This window comes from Phoenix dactylifera, unplaced genomic scaffold, assembly GCF_009389715.1.
Source record: "Phoenix dactylifera cultivar Barhee BC4 unplaced genomic scaffold, palm_55x_up_171113_PBpolish2nd_filt_p 000051F, whole genome shotgun sequence".
NCBI classification, from domain to species: Eukaryota; Viridiplantae; Streptophyta; class Magnoliopsida; order Arecales; family Arecaceae; genus Phoenix; species Phoenix dactylifera.
Genome location: NW_024067670.1, coordinates 1,480,433 through 1,505,385, shown reverse-complemented (window position 1 = coordinate 1,505,385; position 24,953 = coordinate 1,480,433). Strand labels below are relative to the sequence as shown.

At 41.6% G+C, this 24,953-nt stretch overlaps 1 protein-coding gene across 8 annotated transcripts in view; it reads left to right on the top strand.

Annotated features, from left to right (window-relative positions):
* Positions 1-24,953, top strand: part of LOC103695944 (probable serine/threonine-protein kinase SIS8) — a 98,302-nt gene that overhangs the window by 20,837 nt on the left and 52,512 nt on the right. For all 8 annotated transcript variants that reach the window (XR_005507008.1, XM_039116087.1, XM_039116090.1 and 5 more), the window contains 3 exons: positions 8,715-8,818; positions 9,209-10,590; positions 10,732-10,772. Coding sequence is in view for 7 of the 8 variants with exons in the window: in XM_039116087.1 (XP_038972015.1) it covers positions 8,715-8,818; positions 9,209-10,590; positions 10,732-10,772 (1,527 nt within the window). In the remaining variant the exon portion in view is untranslated. The remainder of the gene's footprint in view (positions 1-8,714; positions 8,819-9,208; positions 10,591-10,731; positions 10,773-24,953) is intronic.

The window sequence follows — 24,953 nt, the reverse complement described above, 5'->3', positions numbered from 1 at the left end:
CAAGTTAATTTTGATATTCATGAATATACTTTAATTTTAAAATTTGAAATTATTATTGTGTTATTTTTGTTACGCAATGAAATATCGTAGAAATCCTAAAAAATGATATTGGAAATGTTTTCTTTGGCATATTATATTTTGTACACTTTATAAAAAATCTAAACATTCAAATTCAAAAAATTAAATGAAAAAGATAAAATCATGAAGGTGGCTAAGAAGGAAGTTAAGGAAGCGGTACAAGAGGCTAGATTTAAAGCATACAAAAAGTTACATTGCAAGTTACAAACTAATGATGGGGAGAATGATATCTATAAGATTGCAGGACTAAGATAAAGGAAAATTAGAGGCTTGACTCAGGTTAAATACATCAAAGATGAATATTAAAAAAATTTGGTTAAGGAGGACGAGATCAAAGAAAGATGGAGAAGTATTTTGATAAGCTATTTGATAAAAGTGATGTAAATGATTTAGGAAGCCTTACTAGTTCCATTGAGGATAGAAATATTAAGTGTACACATAGAATTAGAGTATCTGAGGTAAATGAGCCTATGGAAAAAGATTAAAAAAAGGAAAAGTGGTTGGACCTAATTGATCTCTATTGAGATTTGGAAGGGTTTATATGGTGTGGGAGTAACATGGTTGACTAATTTATTTAATAAGATTTTAAAGATGAAGAAGATTCCTGGTGAATGGATGAAGAGCACTATAGTATCGATTTATAAGAATAAAAGTGATATTCAAGATTGTTTTAACTGCCACAGTATTAAACTCATCAACCACTGGATGAAACTTTGGGAGAAGGTGATTAAGCATAGATTGAGGTATGACACATATCAGAGAATTAATTTTGTTTTATGCCAAGAAGGTTGATTATAGAAGCTATTTTTTCTCCTTTGGAGGTTAATGGAGAAATATAAAAAAAAGATACAAAATCTTCATATAGTTTCTGTTGATTTAGAGAAAACATATAATAGAGTACCTAGATAAATCTTATAATGGGTGTTAGAAAAGAAAGAATTTTCCTTTAGATATATTAATGCGATTAGAACATGTACAATGGAGCGGTTACTAGTTTGAGAACTATTGGTGGTTGTATTAGTAAGTCTTCGATCACAGTTGATTTACACCAGGGATCTGCTCTAAGTTCTTATCTTTTTGTGCTAATTATGTATAAGCTTACTAGGTATATTTATGGCGATATTTTTTGGTGTATACTATTTATAGATGATATAGTCTTACTGGCTGAAACTAATGTTGGGGTTAAATCATAGGTTGGAATTATGGAGTGCATTAGAATCGAAGGGTTTTAGATTAAGTAGAACTAAGACGGAATACATGAAATGTAGTTTTAGCAAAATTAAAAATAGAGATGGAGTGAAAATTGATGATTATAAAGGTCCTAAAAATGATAATTTTTGGTATTTGGGTTCGATTATCTGTAAGAGGAGATTGAAGATGATGTTATTCATAGAATTAAAGCAATTTGGAAAAGATGGAGAAGTGCAACTAGGATATTATGTGACCATAAACCTGCCAAGTTGAAAGAAAAGTTTTATAGGACAACCACATGATCGGCTATGCTTTATGGTACAGAATGTTAGGCGGTTAGAAAACATCTCTACAAGATAAGTGTGGCTGAAATGAGAATGTTGAGATAGATATATAGTATAGAATAAGAAATGATGTTATTTATAAAAGGTAGAAGTAGCATCAAGTGAGGACAAATTGAGAGAAGGATGGCTTAGATGCTTTGGACATGTAGAATGTAGGCCGAGTGATGCACCGGTATGAAAGAGTGAGTTGATACATGTAGAAGGATAGAGGGAAAGAGGTAGACCGGAAATCATTTGGGCTGAAGTAGCATGTAAGAACTTGAAATTTCTACATCTTTCAGAAATTGTAGCCCTAAGTAGAGTGGAATGGCGGAAAAATATTTATGCAGCCGACCTCAACTAGTTTGGGATTATGGCTTATTTGAGTTGACTCGAGTTAAACAATCTTAAATTTTGTAGGTAGATATTAGCTGTAACTATATAGGGTTCTTTTTCCAAGTATTTTCTTAGATAGCGGGATTGTTTACTAGCACAACTATTGCGACTGACTTCCAAACTGATGTTTTATATACAAAGACTAAACCATCAAACGACGATAAATGATTAGGAAGTTATATCTTGTAGGACATGATTAAAAGCCAATGATATAATCTTGAGCTTATAGGACTTATCGTGTTACATTTATCTTGATTGTTCCAAGTTAAACCACTCGCCACCTTCTTGAAGGAGTGTAAAAGTATATAGGCTGTGGACCAACATGATACATATATTTTGTTGAATGTTACAACACTAGGTCTAGACTTGTATGGAATCATATGCTAGTCCGCATAGAGATTTGCATCTTGCAATAGTATAAGTTGTTTTTCGTGTTGCTGTTATTAATTTAAACCAATTAATGGTTTGTGCATGCATCTTTTTACTAGATGAACATAACTAATTCATATACATTTGGCATGCTAAACTATCAGAGATATTTGTGTTGATTTTGATTGAGATTTGCATTGTGTAGTTCGTAAGTATTTTTTTGTACTTCATGTATTAACATGTTTTGGCAAGGTCGGCTGTGCTGAAACCGGAGCCCAGACTGGTTGCTCGGCAATACCGAATGGTATGCCCCCGTACCGTTTTTTGCCGGCCCCGTACCAACACAGTAGAGGAGGCGGGGGAGAGGGCGAACGAGAGAGTGGGGAAACGCGTCCCCGACTCGTGCCCGCGCGCGTTCCACGCGGTGGGAATTGCGGTCGACGCGCGGGGAACCGCGCGCGCGATTCCCCGCACGAGCTCGTCGTGCGGGGCAGTGAGCCCACGCGCTATCCCGCGTGGCCGCTTTTAATGCACACGTTTTTTTTTAAGAACCGAACCGGTACTGGTCTTCACCGATACGTCGGTTCGGTCGGTTTGTCCAACCTTGCCCTGAACAGCCCGGTTCGGGACAGTTTCGCTGACCCTGCGTTTTGGTATCTTAAATATTTAAGTTCCTGTTGGTATCTTATCTATTGCTTTATCATTCCATATACTATCAAATGTGTGCATTGCACCATACAACATTGTGATTGCCATGGACTGCGATGACCCAAGACCCCACCCAAAACGGCTAGCTAGAATTTATTGTTTGTGATTCTTGGCTTTATATAATTACCCAAATCTCCCAAATGCATAGCCAATATGGGACTAAATAGACATGGAATGGAATCAATGGATCCTCACATGCTTCCCACATTTATGCCCTAGTGTCTTCTCCAAGCAAAGGGTCCAAGTTCAATTACAAACACCATAATCGGCTTGTGGTTAGTCCACAAAGGGCCCATGTTGCATTGCTTCCTAGTCCTTATGGGCCATGGCCTTGGTTTGCTTTGATACCATTTGTAATGACCCATGACCTCACTTGAAAAGGCTAGTCAAAAGTTATTGTATGGGGTCCTTGGCTTTGTAAGTACCCTAGATATCCCAATGCATAGCCAATGTAGGTCTAAACACACTCTTGCATGGGTCTCACATGGACAAGCCCATCCGCTTATCCTCCAAAGTGCCTAGATAGGCAAGTGTGAAGGAAGTCTATAATATATTTATCTAAGATTAAAAAATCAAAAATTTGTTGATATAAGAATTATAAGATCGAGTGAAGTTTTCTCTACTTAGTATAGTAGAAATCAGTCTTTAGACTGAGGTTTTTACAGTTTGGTATCTTTTTTAACTTAGCAGGTGAATGAAATTGAGATATCTTGGCCAACATGAAAATCTATAGATATTGAGCTATCTTCATAGGTTTAAATCCTAATATTAGGATCCATTTTGGTATGAGGCTAGGTCAATCTGATATTTGGGTGGACCAAAATGGTCATTAACAAGAGTAAAGAGACAAAATCAAAAAAGTTTAGTATGTGAGAACATGTGCAGTCATGTCATTAGTTCCATATCGATTGTGCACTAGGAGGATCCTGAGTACTTATACAAGGCCAGGGAATCTAGATAATACCTTATTTGGCTAGTCTTTTTGGGCGGGCTCCTTGGTGCTTGACTAGATGAGACTCTGCTACACTAAGACGGAATTGAAAGCCCATGCTAACATGTCCTGAAGCATAGAAGGTTAAGTTTTCACAGGAGAACCAGGGTCATATGTGTTACTAGATTGGATCACCAATCTAGGAGGTTACTTTGATGTGCCTGACTAGATGCAGATATGCTAAACTAAGATGAAGTTGAAAGCCCATGCTTACATGTGGTGAAGCATATAGGGTTATTAATTGGCAAGAGAAGAAGAAGGTGCTTAAGGAGAGGTTTTTGCCTCCCTATGGTAAAGCACCCTTTGCTATTCTGCATGGAAACAATTATGACCAAACTTTTACTGGGAAGATTCCTAGAGAGGAAATTTGTGAAGGAGGAAGAAGCATTCGAAATTTCAAGTTGTCAAACATGTGTAGAAGCGAGAATGTTGAAGGTAATGTTGAAAGCTACAATTTAGTGTCTTTACATCAGATTGGGACATAGGGTCAAGTCCACTTTTTTGACTATGGAAGTGAAAGAAGAAATGAAGAAGCTTTCCCAGAAACTGGAAAACACGCAAGGCCTTAAAGACTTGAACAAAGAAATGCTTCCTGAGATTTGCTAAATTTGAGGTGCTTAATGTTGTAAGTGAGGATGGAGATGTAGATGATAGATATTTAGCAATGATGTTAGTAAAAAAAGGTGAGATCTAGTTTGGATCATTCACAAGAAGGTAGTTTGTTAGTTGAATTTCCCTAAGAAGAAATTAAAGAAGTCAGGAAACTTACTTTCGAACAAGTTGGCTCACAAGTTCCACCAGAGTTTGAAGAAATTGCAACATTAAATGAAATACACATTGGTAATATCTATGTGTCTCAAGGCAACATTATGATGGGCAAAGCATATACGGAAAGTGATAAACTTTAGGTCCATTTCAAAGCAAGATTTAGTTTAGTCATGCACAATCATGTTTGATTGGATCATACCTCAAGTGGGTTCATGACATGGCATCCAATGATGGGGATTCATCATATGTAAACATCAGATTTAAGATCAATCAGCAGAGTTTTGACTTGAAAGAACTCGAGGTGAGTTCCTGTGCAGCAGAAGCGAAAGAAAGATTTAAGTTCTTGTTATGATGCTGTTTTCCTCTTAATTTTTGGCTACGTTTAGTTTTTAGTGTTGTTTTCCTCTTAAATTTGGCTATCTCAATTCTTAGTTGACAGCTTGATGGGTCTAGTTGTTGCAGTGGTACTAATCATGCTGCATTTATGAACAGTAAGCATTGCATTGCAATGGTACTTTAGGGTGTCTAAAAGGGGTTTTTGTACCCTTTAAATATGAAGTGCAGAATATGAATGTATTGAGGTTCTTTTTTCTCTTATCGTGCCATATAATAAGCATGGGGCTTGCAGCCCTACATGTGATTCCTGTTTTTCACAGTGAGTCTGGTTTTATCTTTTTCTTTCTTTACCTTTCACTTTTTTTGTTTGGTGTTTTTCCAAGTCCTAACCTGCCTTTCTTCCGATTATTCTTGATTAAAATTATAATTCTTTCCCATAGGTCTTTTACTTCATACAAGTATCATATTTTCCCCAGAAAATTCCAGCTAGTTTTTGATTTTGACTATTCAATTGCATTTATTCTTAAAATGCAATGTGGACCCTATAGTCCTAAACAATAGGTTAATTAATAGCCATCCATTGCCTTTCCTCCACAACATTAACATTCTAGTTTATTTTATTTTATTTTTTAAATAAGAGAGCCTTGGTGCAATGGTAAGGTTGCTTCATTGTGACTTGGGTATCATGGGTTCAAAACACAAATAGCCTCTACATATGAGGCAAGGTTGTGTATGTTTGAATGCCCTAAATGTTGCAATGGTGGGAGTAGGTAGGGTCGGCGGAACTGTTCCGGCAGTGGAAACGAAAACCATTGTTGGAGGTAGAGAAGGAGAAGGAAAGAGAGAAAAGGAGAGAGTGAGCGGGGGAGGGAGGGAGAGGGAGAGGGAGAGGCCGACGGAGCGCTGGCGTTGGGGCAGCAGACGGAGGCCGCATTCGTCCTCCTGTTTCATTAAAAAATAGAGGTCCGATCGTTAAAAATTTTTGAAATTTTTAAGTGAAGTTGGCAAATCGCGAACCGACTTTACTTAAAAATCGCAAAATTTTTTAGTGGCTGGACCTCTGTTTTTAACGAAACAAGGGAACGGCCGCAACCGCTGGCCTCTGCCACCCTTCGCCGGCCTCTGCCACCCTTCGCCGGCCTCCATCCCTTTTTTTTCCTCCCCCGTTCGCCTTTCCCCCGCCTCTTATACTGTGTCGGTATGAGCCCGACATGGCATGGCTTGGGCTTGTACTGACTTGTCCCGCCGGGCAACCAGTACGGTGCCCAATAATAGTTCCGCTGATGTTGGGTAAGAGCGTCATGCATCGGGATGCCCTTTTTTTGTGAATACTCAAGTCTAAACTTGGAATACCAGTGAGCCCTTATACTAGCCCTAGCATTCTGAAATTGTATCAACATTGTTTTTGTTTCCCCTTGACCGTCCTACATTACCATTTTGTGTATATATAAAGATTCAACTCTAACCTTATAATTAGTCATAAGGAATTAGAACTTTCCTAGCCTGATGTGTCAAATGAGGATTTAAAATATTTTTTTTTAAGACATGACTCCTATCCAAGGTCAGAGGAATCAGTACTGAGCACCGTACCGGTTCTCCGGCGGGATGACTCGGTACGGGCCGTGCCGGGCCTGTACTGAGAGAGGGACCGTGGGAGAGAAAAAAATAGAGAGAGAGCAAGCGGGGAGGGAGGGCCGAAGGAGGGTAACAGACATCGGCAGAGTACGGCGGAGGCTGACCTTGGCCGCGGAAAGCGAGGCTGCGGCTGTTGCCCTATTTCGTTGGAAATAGGGTCCGGCTGCGGCCTTCAAAAAATTCACGAGGCCGCAGCTGTTGCCCTATTTCGTTCGAAACAGGGTCCGGCCGCGGCCTTTAAAAACTTCGCCGCCCTCTCTCTCTCTCTTCTTCCTCCACTAGCTCTCTCTTTCCTTCTCCTTTTCCGGCTCCGGCTCACTAGTATGTTTCGGGACGGCTGGAACCGCCCGGTTTTGGACGGTTCCGCCGACCCTGTTCTTATCATCACAAACCAAAAGAACTAAAAGTCTTTACAAGATGAGTTAAGAAGCCATATGACGCTATTGGGTTCTACTAGGACTTGGAAGATAACCAACATATGTTTTTGGAACCTTTTCAAAGCAACTTTGAAGAGGGATTAAGATGGAAATTCAGAAGCCTAAAGATCTTGTTTTCTATTTGCTGCTATAAAAGTAAGAAGCAGCCCCTTGCCTATCTAAAATGAACCAAAGATCAGGTTTAGAAAGCTGCTAGTATTTGCTTGAGCTAAGAAGATATATATTTTTGTCTCTCTTTAATATTCTGAATGAACATTAAACTGCTGGCTTGTACTGCTTGATATGCATTTCTTAACCTTTTCTTCCTGCTTATTTGGACTAGTTCCATACTGGCCGTGCCAAACCTTAACAGCCCCTGTACCACTGTTTGTACAGTACTGTTCGGTGTCCATATGGGTCTGTATGTTGATTTTTAAATCCAAGGTTTTTGACTGACAAAGGGTCAAACAGAAACAGCCCCTTGAAATCATTATGGGTTTCCCTGAACATCTCTGGAAATTCAGTCATTTTTTTGTTGATATAGTGAAAAAATAAATGCCATTGGTGTTGAAAACTTTTCAGAGTAATTAGATGTTTGCATGATTTTGTTGCCCATTTCTTAGTTAGTGCTAGCTTTTCAGAAACATTACTTATACATTTGGTTCATGATTTCCTTGGTTTCTGGATCCTTGTTGCTGTGATTAAGAACTTAGGTCCGCTATATGATACTGTCTCAAACAATTTTTCTTCACCATTTCCTTTCTTTGCAACACTCAAGCTTCATATTTTTCTAATTTTCCGCTTACTAGCTTCGCAACTCATCCTTGTAATTTTTTCATGCTTTCCATATTTGTTATATTCAAATACGTTCTCTTAAAAGCCTAATTTGGCACCCATACACTAGTGCTGACCTTACCACTCTCCTATGTGATAACTCTCAAGTCAACAATTGTATAAGCTCTAGAAGTATGCATCATCTGCCTCGCAAATGGCTGTTTTATTTTGCAATCATTTTCCACTAAAATTGTATTCATTTGTCTTGTTTTCCTTTCGGTTCTTTTGCACCCTTATCATCCATGATTTGCCTCCATAGCCCCTATGAAGTGTACAAATGTGTTCTCCATTCTCCCTAGTGAAAGAACAGCTGACATTGAGTTTATGTGAAATTGTCCTCATAGTATCAAAGGTATGACATCTTCATGATTTTTTGTATAGATTGAAATGGAAGAAGGATAAAAAATTAAGAAATGTTACTGAAGGTGCATAACTATATTTGGATCTAATTATTTAAGCTCTATGAATCAAGTGGAACAATGCAGTATAATAGAAATTGTGTATGATAACTCGATAAAAGCTTGTTGGAGAATGCAGGTTGTGATCATATTGATCATGAGATTGACATATATTTGTTATGTTGGTTTATGTAAACTTGTTTTGGTTAGAACTGAATATCCCATGGTATACATGGTTTATCACTAAATTTTCATTTTGTGTTTAATGTAGGTTTTGGCTGATAGTTTGGGCATTCCTTGTCGGTTAGTGAAAGGAAAGCAGTATACTGGATCAGATGATGGAGCTTTGGATATTGTAAAATTCAATGATGGAAGGTAATATTCTTTCATATACAGCATTATCCTCATCACAGCAATCAATTTGGTTTCATGATTTTTGCTTATCTGAAAATGGGATTGTAGTTTCATAGTTTGCAAAAAATCATATAAATGCCATACTCATCTTGTGCTTAATGATTTGAATTAGACTCTGGATATGGTTGATCTTGATAATTTGGCAAGCTGAAGGCCTTACGGATATCCATAAAATAGCATGTGAAGATTTCTGCTTTACATCATTTTCTCTTTGAATTTAGGTCTCACCTATAACCCTATTTCTCATTTCCCCCTTGGTAGCTTAAATGCTCTGGAGTAGAGAGATTTGTTTCATCTAGAGGTTTAATATTAATATCGGCAGGATACTTGATTGGTAAGTTTCTGTTGCAGGGAATATATTATTGATTTAATGGGGGAACCTGGTACTCTTATTCCGTCAGATGGTGCAGGACTGACTCATGAATTTGAAGATAATTTCTTTTTTGTTAATGCTTCTGTTAAAGATATCAACAGCATTCATATAGGCTCTTCTAATAGTGAGTTATCAAATTCTACCCGTCCTTATTCCCAAAACGAGCCACTCGACAAGAGATCCATCTATCCCAATCGTGAAACTCCATATAGTGGTGGAGTCGCAAGATCTGATTTGAGTAATCAAGATTGCCAAAAACTAAGTTCTTCACCTTCTTCAAGCAACTGGTATTTAAACAAAAATCTGAATATGCTAGATGTTTCTGGAAATTTCGGCACTGATAGCATTGCAATGACTCAAGAAGCATCTGGTAGGGTAAGTCACCCTTATTGTATTGCAAGATCGCCTTCTTGGACTGAGGGCATCAGTTCTTCCACCGTCCACAGGAAGAAAGTAAAGGATGTCTCAGAGTACATGATTAATGCTGCTAAAGAAAACCCCCAGTTAGCTCAGAAGCTTCATGATGTGCTGTTAGAAAGCGGTGTTGTGGCACCACCAAACTTGTTTTCTGAAGTATGTAGTGAACAATCAGAAGCTGCGATGTCTGAGGGCCTGAATCTGAATGAAGGTAAAGATGAAATGAAAAGACAGAAGTGTGGGTTTAAACATAAAGCTCAAGCTGATAAGGGTCATGGTCCTTTTTTGCCTCATCTGCCTAGCCAAGATGTCCAGCGAAAAGTGGCCCTTTCAAGGTTACCGCTCGATGCACTGAAGCCTGTCGAGGGTTTGGGGCTTCATTCTCCTCATGATTTTCAAGTAGCATCTGCCTGCAATCCTTGTTCATCTCGATCTGGAGATGCTTCTGCACAGTTGCAGGAGACTTCACTGCAGTTTATAAAACACATGCCTGTTGCTGCTGCAGCTGCAACAGCTGCCGTAGTTGCATCATCAGTGTTTGTTGCTGCAGCTAAATCAAATACTGACATAAACTTGGAAGTTCCTGTTGCTGCAGCAGCCACTGCCACTGCTGCTGCAGTAGTAGCCACGACTGCTGCTGTCAACAGGCAACAGGAGCATTTGGAGTCATATGCTTCTGAGCCTGCTGTATCTGGTGGTTGTCATGATATTGATTCAACAGATAAAAATGAAGATCTGGGTATTGGGCAGGTAGGAAGTGGTCATGGAGATGATTGTGGTCTTGGGAAGGAACAGGACGCCCCTGAAACTCATCCAAAAATGGAAAGAAGTTCTGAAAAGTCAACTGGCACTGAGAGTGCAAAATCTGATATTGCTATTGACGATGTTGCAGAATTTGAAATACCATGGGAGGACATTATGCTGGGCGAGCGGATAGGGCTTGGTATAAAATTGATATTACTTTTATCAACTGATAACCTTATACGGTGCTTTCTATTTTTCTCATGAAAAATGTATTACATCACATCACATTCATGCAAGGTAACCCTAATATTCCTTTTCCTGGACTTTTTTTCCTGCCCAGGGTCTTTTGGGGAGGTGTATCGGGGAGAATGGCATGGAACAGTGAGTTTTTATCTCAAATTATTATTTTCACTCATTGTATTGCATTTAAGATTTTATGATATATCATTGAGAAAATTTTGATTGGTGAAATTGAAAATTTGTAACTGACCGTGTTTCACAGTTTAGGTGGATTTATGGGTTCTAATCATAATTATGTTGAATTTATTGAATTTCTGGTAAAAAGGAAAGAGTTACAACATGACTATTCTAGGTTACAAATTCGTCCTTATTTCATTTCTATTGTTTCTATTTTTGGATCATCCAACCATTCTACCAGCAATGCAGTATGAAAATCATTTTACCTCAATATATATAATATTATTCAACTACTATATCACATATACAAGATTTTTTTTGTTTTGAAGTAAAGCATTTTCTTTATATTTGTTCTGGAACCCTGTCAATGTAGTGAATCTAAGTAGTTCAACTCTTGTATCTGAGCATTTCAGTTGTTGGATGTGACTGTTTAAAGTTTTTATTCTAGTGTAATTAGTTTTATTAAGTTTATAATATTAGTCTAGTATTTGTTATTATAAAGGACTAAATTGGACAGGTTGGTTTATGTTTTAAGTTATAACTGCTCAGTACTTAAGGGTATTTTGATTATTTAAACCCTTGTTAGTGGTAGTGCTTGTTAAACTTCTCTCACATAGACTTTTGTTCATTCAGTCCGTGGTGATTAAAGTCTTGTGTATTTTATGCGTTCTCTTTTTAATTTCATTCTTTTTCTTTATGTTTTATTTGGAGTTCTTGATGCCGGACAGCAATGAAGAGGCAAAATTAGAAAAAGAAAGAAGAGGAAGGGGAGGAAGGGAAAGAAGGGAACTAGGTTTCACACCTAGCTTTGGCTCTTGGTTTCACACCAGGGCTTAAAGAAAGAGAACTATTTCTTCATTCATAGCATCCCCATACAAACGTATGGTCCAACATATATACAAGACCCAAAATACAAAACCTCCCTACAAAGAAGCCAATCTCACAAAAGGCCCTCAAAGATAAAAAAAAACATAAGCCCAAAGGCCATTAAAATGAAACAAAATCACTCTAACCATAATGAAATTGGCTGGACTATCCTCCTGCAGCACTCCTGCGGCGACTATAGACCCGAGTGATGGGTGGTCTGGTATTAGTGCCCGCACCAACTCCTCTTGGGTGGAAAGAAGTCGTTCTCGACAAGCGCAGCCCGGTGCGGCTTTGGTAGTACTCCAACAGGTCCGGGTCAATTTGCTAAAGCTCATCTCGCATGTGCCAAGTGGAATCAGACTCTAGTCGTCCTTTCCAATGAACCAAGAACCGCTGGATGCCTCTACTTGTAAAAACTGTCTGGTCGTCTAAAATGGAATCAATTTGCTCTTTTTGTGCTGGTGGGAGGGGTAAAGGGAACGAGCTGGTATGGGATCAGGAATAGGGAGATCATCGGGCTCAGGAGAGGGCTCGACAAAAGGGTCATCGGGATTGTTGGTGGACCCTTATAAGCAACCAAATCGTTAACATTAAAAGTTGGGCTAATGCCAAAATCAGATGGGAGATCAATGACATAGGCATTAGTGCCAACATTGTGCAACACCTTGAATGGTCTAGCACTATGAGCCTGCAATTTTTTAACGATTTCAGGTGAAAACCGCTTAGGGCGAATACGGATCATAACGTAATTCCTAGTTTGAAAATTCTTTATCACGCCTGTGAGAATTAGCTTGCAGTTTATAGTTAGCATTACTCGCATGAATGCGCTTGTGGATCTTCTGATGCAACTTATGAATATGGTGTGTAAATGCATGTGCAGACTCAGAAATTCTAATATGGGGTGATATGGGTAAGATCTAGAGGTTTTCTAGCCTTATAACCATGCACTACCTCAAATGAACTCATGCCTAGAGACCTGTTGGCTGAGTTATTGTATGCAAATTGAGCTACAGAAAGGATTGAATCCCAATTACGGCTGTTTTCGCCCACAAGACATCTCAAGAGGCTACCAAGACTTCGGTTCACCACTTCTGTTCGGCCATCCGTTTGTGGATGATAAGCAGTAGAAAATTTGAGCTTGGTGCTAATCATGTGCCACAAGGTTTTTCTGAAGTAACTCATGAAGCGAACATCTCTGTCTAACACGAAGTAACTCATGAAGCGAACATCTCTGTCTAACACGATGGTTTTTGGAAGTCCATACAGTTTGACAATCTCATCAAAGAAGTTTTTGGCCACTTTGTAGGCATCAGAAGATTTGGAACAAGGGGGAAAGTGGGCCATTTTAGAAAAACGGTCCACAACTACAAGAATGGAATCATGCTTTTTGAAGGTACGAGGAAGACCAAGCACGAAGTGCAAACTGATGTCGTGCCAAGGACGATCTGGCATAGGCAAAGGGGTATAAAGGCTAGTGTTTTGTTTTCTGTGTTTGGCTAATTAGCAAGTTCGACATTGGCCAATGATTTTGGCAACGTCCCTTTTTAGACTTGGCCAGAAGAATTGATGCTCCACCTCTTCAATGGACTTGTCTCGTCCAAAATGCTCTGAGGTTCGTGGAATGCAGAGCTTGGTTGCTTTGAACAATAACCATCTTGAAGATGAAAACCATCTATCAAGGGTTCTTGTCCATCAGCAAGGGCCTTGTAGAGTTCTTCAAAATCAGGGCAAGATAAGTAGTCCTCTTTGAGTCTGTCAAAGCCCGTGATATTGACAGACATGGCCGAGAGTAGGGCTACTCGATAACTCATCGCATCAACAACTTTGTTTGTGGCACCTGATATGTGTTTCAGGACAAAAGTGTAGTTCTGGAGGAACTCAACCCATTTGGCATGTTGAGAATTCAACTTCTTTTGGGAATTGAGGTAGTGAAGAGCTTCATGATCAGAGTAAAGGACGAATTCATTGGGAAGTAGATAATGGCGCCAATACCGTAGAGCCTAAACTACGGCTAAGAATTACTTGTCATAGGTGGAATACTTCTGCTTGCCTCATTTAGTTTCTCACTAAAATAGGCTATAGGATGATGTTCTTGGCTGAGTATACCTATACCGAGGCCAGATGCATCACACTCTCCTTCAAATGCCTTGCTGAAGTCGGAGAGGCATAACTGGCGCCTCAGTCATCCTCTTTTTGATGTCGCCAAATGCTTTGGCAGCTGCGCTGGTCCAATGGAAGTCGTTTTTCTTATGGAAATCAGTGATTGGTGATATAATCATGCTGAACCCCTTAATGAAACGACGGTAGAAAGTAGCAAGCCCATGAAAACTACGAACCTCACCGATGTTGGGCTCGGGCCACTGTACTATCGCTGTGACTTTCAAGATTAGCAGACAAGCCCTCTGAGGAGACAATGTAACCCAAGAAGTTGACATGAGTAGTGAAGAATGAACACTTCTTGAGGTTGGCAGGTACGTTCTCATTTCTTAGGGTTGTATAGACCTGTCTCAAATGGGCCAAATGTTGCTTCTTTGATTGACTGTAAATAAGGATATCATCGAAGTACACGACCAAAAATTTACCCATGAAAGGTCGCAGTGCTTGAGTCATCGCCCGCATAAAAGTATTGGGAGCATTTGAGAGGCTAAAAGGCATCACCAACCATTCGTGCAGGCCATCTTTTGTCTTGAACGCAGTTTTTCATTCATCCCTAAGGTGAATTCGGATTTGATGGTAGCCACTTTTCAAATCAATCTTCGAGAAGATCGTGGCGCCTGCCATCATATCCAACATGTCGAGTCGAGGAATGGAAAAACGGTATTTGACCATGATTTTGTTGATGGCCCGACTGTCAACGCACATTCTCCAAGATCCATCTTTCTTTGAGGTGAGGAGTGTAGGTACGGTATAAGGACTTAAGCTCTCGCGAATTAACCCTTTGCGTACGAGCTCACTGACTTGCTGTTGTAGCTCGGCATGCTCAAAAGGATTCGCTCAGTTGTGGGGTAGGTTAGGAAGAGTTGCTCTCGGAACCAAGTTGATGGCATGCTGGATGTCATGCAGAGGTGGCAAATGATCCGGAAGGTCTTCAGGGAAAACATCTTGAAACTCCTCAAGAAAAGAGAGGGCTTCAGCTGGTAGTTCACTCTGACTATCTAGGTGAACTTCTTTGGCAAGTAAAACGAGCACCAAAGATTCATTGGACACTTTTCCCTCAAATTCAGAGGGACAAAGGAGGTGATCCTTACCCTTTGACACTTCTCTTTTCTTGCTCTTTTCAGGTGCCTTGGGTCTCAAAGAATTGAGTTTGATCTTTTTGCCCTCGAACACAAAAGAACAAGAGTTGGATCAACCATAAATGATAACATCAAGGTCGAACAACCAATGTCTTCCTAAAATTAGATGTCCCACATCCATCGGGATTATGTCACACCAGATGGTGTCTTTGTAAGAAAGGATGTGAATGGGTACAAGACATCTTTCTTTGATGTGAATAGAAGATGTGTCAATCCAAGAGCCCTTATAAGGTTGGGGTTAGGGAACGGGAGTCAAACCCAAGCGGGAGACGATGCTAGAGAATATTGCATTAATGCAACTTCTGTTGTCAATGATGACCTTACAATTTTTTTCTCCGTACTTAATATAAGTGTGGAAGATCGAGGTTCTTCTCCAGTCATCAGTTTCTTTGGGTTGGGCGAGGGCACACCTGACTACACTTATGGTGGATTGGTCAGACTGTCGCTGAAGGTGCAATTGGTAGAGGTGTAGTGCGGATGCACCCTAGGTTATCAGGTCTTTCATCACACTCCTCATCAATGTCTTGAATGTCGTATAGATTTGGTTCATAGACTTGCTCCAAGTCATCTGCATCACCTCTTTGCTCATGATTACCAATAACAAGAGATTTGTTAGCACATTAGGAGGCAATGTGATCAAAACCTTGGCATTTGTAGCATTGAATTATGGAATTTGGTTTGGAAAGCTCACCAAAGATTCCTTTGCCTTTGGTATCTCGGCTTGGGGTAGGGGCGGTAGAAGGAGGTTTAGGAGAAAAGGACTTCACAGAAGGTCTAGACCCAGAAGAATGAAAATTGGCGAAAGTGCCCCGAATGTCAGAGCGCCTCACTAACATGGACTTGGAGACCTGCTCATAGTTTTGCACGAATGTATAAGCTTGGTCTAAAGTAGACACCTCTTGAAGGCCAAGTTCCTTTCTGAGCTCATCATTGAGACCTCTTCAGAATCGGCTCAGGACCATTTTCTTATCTTCAATCACATTACATCGCATCATTAATTCATCAAATTGGACGATGTAGTTAGTGGCTGATCTGTTACCTTGTTTCACGTTGTTCCATCGGTCAAGGAGATCATCTTGGTAACTGAGGGGCAGGTATTTTTCTTTGAGCTTTTCTTTCATCTCTATCCAGTCAGTTATGGCAGGTTGATGCCTCTTAGCCAGAAGCTGTTCGGTGCTTTGCGAGAAAAGTTTATCTCAACCAATGAGCTTCATTCTGGCAAACCAAATCTTCTTTTTTTCAGACAAATTATACCGCTTAAAGTAGTCCATCTCGTGCAACCAGTCTGAAAAGATCTTTGGGTCAAGGCAATCATCAAAGGTGGGGGCTTCAACCTGAATGCCTCTCATCACATCTTCATCATGGTCAGAGCTTCTCTGGGTTCTACATTGTGTTGATACCCCTATCGACATTAGGGAATGGAGCCAAACCTGTGTGACGAGGGTAGGCTTGAGGACGACCTTGGAAAGGATAGTGTCGAAGTTGCCCTGTTGAACAGATCCTTGATGTTCTAGGGCTTCATCCTTGACCTTTGGGCCTTCAAGTGGGAAACACTACCCTCTTTAGATCCAATAATCCTCTGAAGGGATACCTCAACTAAGTTTAGTTGGGCATTGATGTGGGTAGACACTGTTGTCAAGTCTTGGATGGTCTTCAGCAAGGCTTCGATGTTGGGATCCATGGCAAGTTGAGATTCTAAATAGGAGACGACACGACCACTACGAAGGTGCATGTAATGGGTGTGCAAAATTGTGCATAACCTTACAATACTAAGACAGTGGTGGTTCTTAGGCAGACCTAATGCATGAAAATGATGCCTAGAGATCAATGTGTATGCTCAACATAAACTGAAAGCTAATCTCAAGCAAATGAATTCAAGCAGAGGATCATGTAGGAAATGCAAGCAACTGCAGTCAGATAGTGCCAGCATTCTGTGTTGCAGGGTATCGCGGGGCCTCGAAAGACTCCCAAAGATTAGGCAACCTAACGATTCATAGCAAAGATGGGCCCACTACAAGAGATTCTCAGTGCTGTGGCAGTAGCATGGTGAGAGAAGGATATCTCATATTATTTGGATGTATGTGTTGAATTTGTAGTAGGATAAGCCAACAATGCACCAAAGAGTTTCTAGATGCTGAATTTTAAACATGCAGATAGTTTTACTAGGAAAGGAAGGAATTTGACTTGGGCTGGTGATGACAACCAGAAGCACGATTGCAACAATGGAAGACGGCGTCTGGTGGCAACGTTAGAGGGCGACGCGGAGCTTGGGCGGTTGCGACGAGACGTCAGGAAGAAGGAACAAAGATGTGCGAGGATGAAGCCCTTCTCTAACAAGCCCCGCTCCTGCTCGAGAAAAGGCTTTAATGGAACCAGCCTTTGCAACAGCAAGCTGGTGAAGCGAGTACCTTAGGGACGCTGTCTCGCTCTACTACGCCTCGAAGAAGTCGAATGCGAGAAGCAGCGAAGCAGAGGCGTCTCTAGGGGAGGGAGAAACTCCTGCGACCCAGGCCCGCCAGTGCTGGAGGTGCCGGCCGGGAACCGTAGCCCCATTACTATTCATTATCTCCTTCATGGGTGGTTGTAGGCGGTTGCTCCTGATTCTGCGGCGATGTGTCGCGTGGAACGCGACGATGCTCGGGCGATGGAGCGCAGAGAGCAGCGGTGCTTCTCTCGGATCCGGATGAAATCGGCAATCGGGAACGCACGGGAGCGTGTGACAGTGTGGTACGGCGGGGCGGCGATGGGGCACTCGGGGACGGCGGTGCTCCTCTCCTAGGATCCGACGAAAGGCGGCGGCGACAGGGGTGTTTTCCCCTTCTTTTCCTCGGGAGCCACCACAAGAACTAGGGGAGCACGAGAGGCATCGCAGAGGCGTGCGCGGTGTTTCCTCCTCTCTCGCGCCTGGTCGCCGGCTGTCTTAGGGGGGAAGAAGACTTTCCCCTTTCCTTCTGGTGCGCCGCCGGAAGAAAGAAACAGATAGGGGAAGGGGGGTTTGGGTTTTCGGCTTGGAAAAGCAGAAGTCACTTCTCGGCCGGGAGAGAAGTTGCCTTGGAGAAGACACCCATTTTCCCTCAAGCCTGAGCCCGCACGTGATGAGCAATGCCCACAACAACCTAGAATTTTTTTTTTTAATGTTGTAGCAGGTCTCTGATACCTAGCTAATGCCGGACAATAATGAAGAGGAAAAATGAGAAAAAGAAAGAAGAGGAAGGCGAGGAAGGGAAAGAAGGGAACTAGGTTTCACACCTAGCTCTGGCTCATAGTTTCACACCAGGGCTTAAAGAAAGAGAACTATTTCTTCATTCATAGTATCCCCATACAAACGTATGGTCCAACATATATACAAGACCCAAAATACAAAAACCCCCCTACAAAGAAGCCAATCTCACAAAAGGCCCTCAAAGATAAAAAAAAATACATAAGTAAGCCCAAAGGCCATCAAAATGAAACAAAATCACTCTAACCACAATGAAACTGGCTGGACCATCCTCCTGCGGCGACTGTAGACCTTAGTGATGAGTGGTTTGGTACTGGTGCCCGCACCAGTTCTGCTAATCTTTTTTTAAAACATTCAATATAATGGTTGTACTTTCACGTCTTAAAATGTTGTCTCTTCCAAGTTCCATATGCAACTATAGTTATGGTCGGTCACCGGCCTAAATTTAGATCAAGGATTGGTTGGGGAAACTAATAATTCATAAAATTTATCCTCAAAATCTGTTGTTCATGGAAATAAGTGGCATTTGATATATAGAGCAAACTAGAGTATCATGCAAAGTAAGGCCCTGTTTGGAATGGTTGCCAGTTTTCAGTTTTCAGTTTTTTTAAAACTCAAAAATTTAGGTAGAACAAGTGTTTGGTAACCAAATTCCCATTTTCAGTTTTTTTGAAATTTGTTAACTAGAATCTGCAAATTTTAGAAACCAGAAAATGTGGTTTTGACTTTTTGAAAACTGAAAATTGCTCACAACCAACTCCATTGCCCACCATCGGCGACCACCACAATTGCTGGCTGAGAGGCCACAACTTGGTGCTGGCAGCCATTGCCACTGGCTGCCTCTGCCAGCCATCATCATCCACTGTTTGACACTTTGACACTTACCAACACCGTTGCTATAGATTGCTATTGGTCACCACTGCCAGTCATCACCGGCTACCAATCGCTATCCACGACCACCTACTGCTGCCACTATTCGCCACTGGATGCCAGCCATTGTCGGCCACCTGCTGTCACTTGCCACCACCACAACCCCTTGCCGTTGACTGTCATCACCATCGACCATCGTCAATCGGCACCCACTTGTGCCATCCATCATCACAATCTTGACTCTTGACCACCATTGCCATCAGGGTCTGACGAACTGGCCCGTACCGGCCGATTCGGATTGGTCCGGTCTGTAACTGGTATGCCGGAGCAGTGGAAACCGGTACGAGCCGGTTCTGTGCCGGAGACGAAGAAGATGAAGAGGAGAGAGCGTGGGGAAGAGAGGGAGGGAGGAGACTTGTGGCCGCCAACGGAGAGCCACGAAGGAGCGGCGGAGGCCGGGGGGGCGGGGACGTGGCTGCGACCTCCGCCGCGCCCCTGTGGGTTCCCCCGCCCCCCCTCGGCTTCTGCCGCCCCTCCGCGGCTCTCCGATGGTGGCCACTGGTCTCCTCCCACACTCTCTTCTCCGCGCTCTCTCTCGTTCTCCGGCTCCGGCGGGGAAGAGCGGGAACTGTACCGGTCTGGTAGGCGACCGGTATGCTTACCGGACCCGGTACGATGAACCTTGATAGCCATTTTCGTTGCCAAATAAGTTTCAAGTTTTAGATATTTTAAAAAAAATGTGGTTTCAATTTTTAACAATTTGGAAATTGAAAATTGGCAACCATGTCATGCTACCAAACTTTACTACTCATGACCAATTAAATCAAACAAGGTTCACCTACATACAACCTTACTATGCAGAAAATAGCTTTAGGTCTCTCTTTTGAAGTGTTGAGTCCAATGCTTGTACAAAAAGTACTTCAAACTTTTTGGTAACCTAATCGAATAGGTTTCTATGCAAAAGTATAATAAGAAAGCTACACAGCTTAGTAAGTAGCCAAACATATTGAACAAGATGGAGTCAATTGTTATATCATATTAAAATGATAGAAGTAGTGTTGATGCGTCATGGCACTCAAATAGTTGCAAAATTAGATTTTCAAAGAGTTATCCAAATAAGTACATTTGCCAAGATGGTTCATGTTGAAAGAAGATAGCATTCCTTGTTTCCGTCTCTAAAATCGTAACCTCCATGTAACTTGTCAAAACTTACATTGTATTTTCCCACGTGCCCATTGAAATCTCCAATAAATATTTTTTCTCTACTAGGAATCTCTTGAATTAGTCTATTGATATCATTCCAAAAGCGTTGCTTTGTAGTATCATCCAATCCTATTTGAGGAGCATAAGCACTAGCGATGTTAATAAATTCCTTTTCTAATTCTAATGTTATCAAGATTATTCGATCTCCTATTCTCTTAGTATCTACAAACTCATCTTTGAAACTTTTAGCTATAATAATTTCTACTTCATTTTTATTCTTAGCTTTCCTAGCAAAGTCTACCAAACTATTTTTGTACTGGGTGGTGACTGGTTCAGTACGGCACATGTCCGTACCATGCCATTTTGAGCATACAAAAACAGGGAGAGGGAGGGGGACCGAGCAAGAGAGAGGGGGGAGAGGGAGAGCGAGGGAGCACGGGAGGACGTGGGAGGAGGGGGAGACTTACTGGTGATGACATTGCAGCGTTGAAGAGGGGAGAGTGAGAAGCGTTCGGTTGAGAGAGAGGGAGGGGGAGAGATAGAGAGATGGGGTTGTTTTGAATTAAGAAAAGATAAAGAGATCTCCCTTATTCTTGTTGGTCAGGAGCACGAACTCCATGCACGATAGCAAATCCCCTCAAATTGTTCAGGATTTGACGAGATGGCTCTGGTCGGGGGAGGGAGAGGAAGAGAGGGGGTAGGCTTAACAGTAATGGCCGATGTCGAAGAGGGGGGAGAGCAGCATCCGATGGTGAAGCAACTAGAGAGCCCTTGAAGGTTCTTGAACAATTGAACTGGATGGGGGGGATTTAATAACCGAACTGACTCGACCTACTGAACCATTCTAATTTGGCATCGGTTTGTTTTGGTATGGGCTGAATCATCTAGTTTGGATCGGTTCAGTGATCACTGTTTCTTAGTATATCAAAGTTTATAACCTGTCTTACAAACTTCCTATGCCTTTTCTGAGTTTTTTCTTGTCCACTTAGCCTCTTGGAGGCAATCTATGTTAATTCTCCTTCTAGTCATAGTATTTATTAATTCCTTCAATTTCCCTATCAATGACCCTATATTCCAAGCTGCTAAATGCATCCTACTTTATTAGATTAACTTCTTTACCCACACCCGTCCATTAAAGTGTGAGAACTCTTGCCTACTTCCCATCATATCCGGGCATTGTTGTTGTGCGTCGCTCTTGGGGAATGCCTTAGATAATCCTCGCCAAGGTCCGCCGATCCGGTATTAGGTGCTGTACCGATCGATGCCCGATTCGGTTCCATACTGGTTCGGACCGAATCGAACCGACCTTATCGGTAGGGCATGCCGGTTCACGGATTGACACACCCTAATTTTTTTTGGTTCTCTTTTCGAATCTTTTCTATAAATTTAAGTCTAATGTGATGTTTTTTTTTGATTTTTTTGATATTTTTATGATTCCAATTTGTCCGAGATGATGCATCTTATTGCTTTAAAATGATACAAATTATAAAATAAATATAAAATATTCTCAAATCAAAATACAATCAATTATATACTTTTAAAGTCCAACAAACATACATAATATCTAAAATTGGGTCGAGTGGCAATGCCTCCCGAAGATATTCGGATCATTAGCATAATCGGGAGGCACATCAACCCACCTATCTAACCAAGCGACATTGTAGTCTTGTACGTTCATTCAATAAGGAACGTGGGCCGGGTTATAAGCACTTGTGGATCTTTTGCTGAAGCTCTGGCTCTAAGAGGTATCCTCTGGCCGATAATCTGATAATGGAGGGGCCCATCCGAATATGCCGGCAGCAAAATTCGACCCGTGAGATGCTCCGGGCTGCGGAGGGTAGTAGCCACCGAAAGTTGTCTTAGATGCACTAATCCATATTCGTATCCGTATAGGTCATAGGCTGTCTATGGCTGCGGATAATCGGATTCAGTATACGACTTAAAATCTGATACGTTTATAGGTTCTATCCTACGTGTGAGGTCGTTTGCAGCTGCATCGTGTCCTGCTGAATGACCTCGAGGAGCCCATTTTCTATATACAATCGTATCTTCGCGGGCTCTATCAGATTGTCTACTGTGGTTCCTATCCTGTGTAGCATGTGTAAATTGAAACTTACCGGTATATCGAAAACCATCCTGCGGCTGTCTCATGAGCAGTGGTCACCTGTCCTCCACTTCCTCCATGGCCAGCTGATCCATGACCACCAGAATTGTCATCGCTGCTGCTCTAGGACTCCTCGACACTCTTCATTGGGGCTGCAGATGTCTTATTTTTTTAGTTTGCTGGGCAGTTGCCTTCTTATGCTTCATGCCCCTCTCTGTGTGACTGTCGCTCTCCTGACTGAGATGATCGGGTAGTGTAGTGGCCTCGTCCGAGCATATCTCGTTCATATCTCTGATCAGATGTTTTGGACAAGGAGTCATGTGGTGACTGGCTCCTCTGCGGTTGTGGTGACTTGATCAGTTTTAGGAATGTGTGGAATATTGCGCTCAGCCCATTGCCCTCCATCGACCATAGTCTTGCTAGCTGGCTAGTCGTGGAGGCGATTCTGGCTCATCAAGCTACGGCTCCTGCTGTTGGCCCATAAGCCATTCGATCATAGGATCATCGTCATCATCAACGAAAGCACTATGGATTGGATCTGCATACTCGAGCTCCACTTCTTTTTGAATGAACTTTAGCCTCAACCTTAGATTATAGTGGACGTATATAAGGTCGTTGAGATGCTTCCTTGTCAACGGTTCCTCTGCTTGTTGTGGATGAGGGTGATGGTGGACCAGTTGCGCTCACAGTCACTCGAGGAGACTGTCTGGAAGAGGATCCAGATAGCTATTCGCTTAAGATTTTTCGTGGACAACTTAAAATAAATCCACCATTCAGCTGTAAAAATATTTAAGATAAATAAATATAAGATAGTACCATATTAGTAACCATCTAACATTAGGTGAATGCCCTCCTGATATGTAACATATTCGTATTCATACTTGTCTTACTCACGGCAGCCGTTCACTGTCCAAAGCTATTGCTGCTCTTTCTAAATAATTTGGTCTATGAAAAAAATCTTGTTGTACTATGTTAATAATAGAAGATTCCGATTAACTTACATATGCCACTTAAGTTACCTGTTTTAGATATAGGGCCGCAACTTCTGGGTCAGACTTCATCTTGTAAATAACATACGCAGAATTGCTAGAAGTTCGTTATCAATACCAATTCCAGCTACGTTGTACTGGAACCGGAGGTTCAGGTAGTATGCTGTACATAGAGGAGACCATCTTACTTAAAATTATACAAGTACAGGAGCAGTGTAATTTTCAATGTTTTTGCTTACTTGCTAGATGCAAGTCTCTATCTATTTGGTAATCCCATTGCCGCTCAATGATGTCGATGTACTTTTGGGCATGGGCTGGATCTGCTTTCATTATCTGAGCCTTTGCCCTCTCCATCATGTGATACAAGAAGCCCATTTGGGAGTAGGGTGGTTCTATATACACCCCCCCTATTGCTCAGGACACCCCCCAAAAACCAAAAAAAAATACCCAAACTAACCTTTAGTGTAATTACCATATTGCCCTTGAAATTTTCTCATACACCCCCCCTTCCTCCTCCTCCGTTTCGTTTTGAAAAGAAAAAAAAAACCCCCCCTCAAACCCCCCTTAAACCCCTCGATCCATTTACATCGTTTGGGCGATCTTTGAAGGAGATTTAAGCCCCATTCGAAGCATGGACAAGCAACTAGTGATTTGGGACGAAGAATCGGCCGCAAAGGTACGTGTTCCACCTTGTTTCGAAATTTTTTTTTTTCACGGTTCGTGCTCCGTTCGGCACTGGATCGCCGAACAAAAGGCTTCTGTTCGGCTGAACAGTGCCGAACAGAAGCCTTCTGTTCGGCAACCCTCAACCGAACAGAAGCCTTCTGTTCGGCTGCACAGTGCCGAACAGAAGGCTTCTGTCCGGCACTGTGCAGCCGAACAGAAGGGTTCTGTCCGGCTCTGGGCAGCCGAACAGAAACCTTCTCTTCGGCACTGTGCAGCCGAACAGAAGGCTTCTGGTGCCAAATCGCGTGCCGTGCTGAATTTTGTGCCGAACAGATCCTCTGATTCATTAATTCTTGGTGATAAATTATTTTATATGTAGGGCTATGCTACAACCGAATCGAGTATAATTGGATCAGAATTTGTACTGGATTACACAAGCGAATTTACAACTTACGAGGTATTATAATGTATTGTGCAATTTTGTATTAGTTTAGCGAGCTATTTTTACAACTGTGTACTTACATAAATTGTTTAATGTATAGATCTTCAAGAGTAGAGAGGACTTGTGTAATTGGTGTCGTGAAGCTGGGAGGCGAAATGGTTTTGTTGTTGTAATCAAATCATCCGATGCGGGTACCATTTCTAAAAAACCCAGAATTACGTTAGGTTGTGAGAGGGGTGGGACGTACCGAACCAAAAAAGAAAAGCGAATAAAGACTGCCTGTGGGACAAAGAAGTGTGGATGCCCTTTTGCATTAAGAGGAAAGAAATTGGATACTGCGGATGATTGGATATTACTGGTCGTATGTGGAGTGCACAATCATCTCGCTGCAGAGAATCTGGAGGGGCACTCATATGCAGGGAGATTATCTGAGCAGGAGACGGAATTGAGTGGCATAGGAATTGTACTAATACGGATGTTGTGCATGA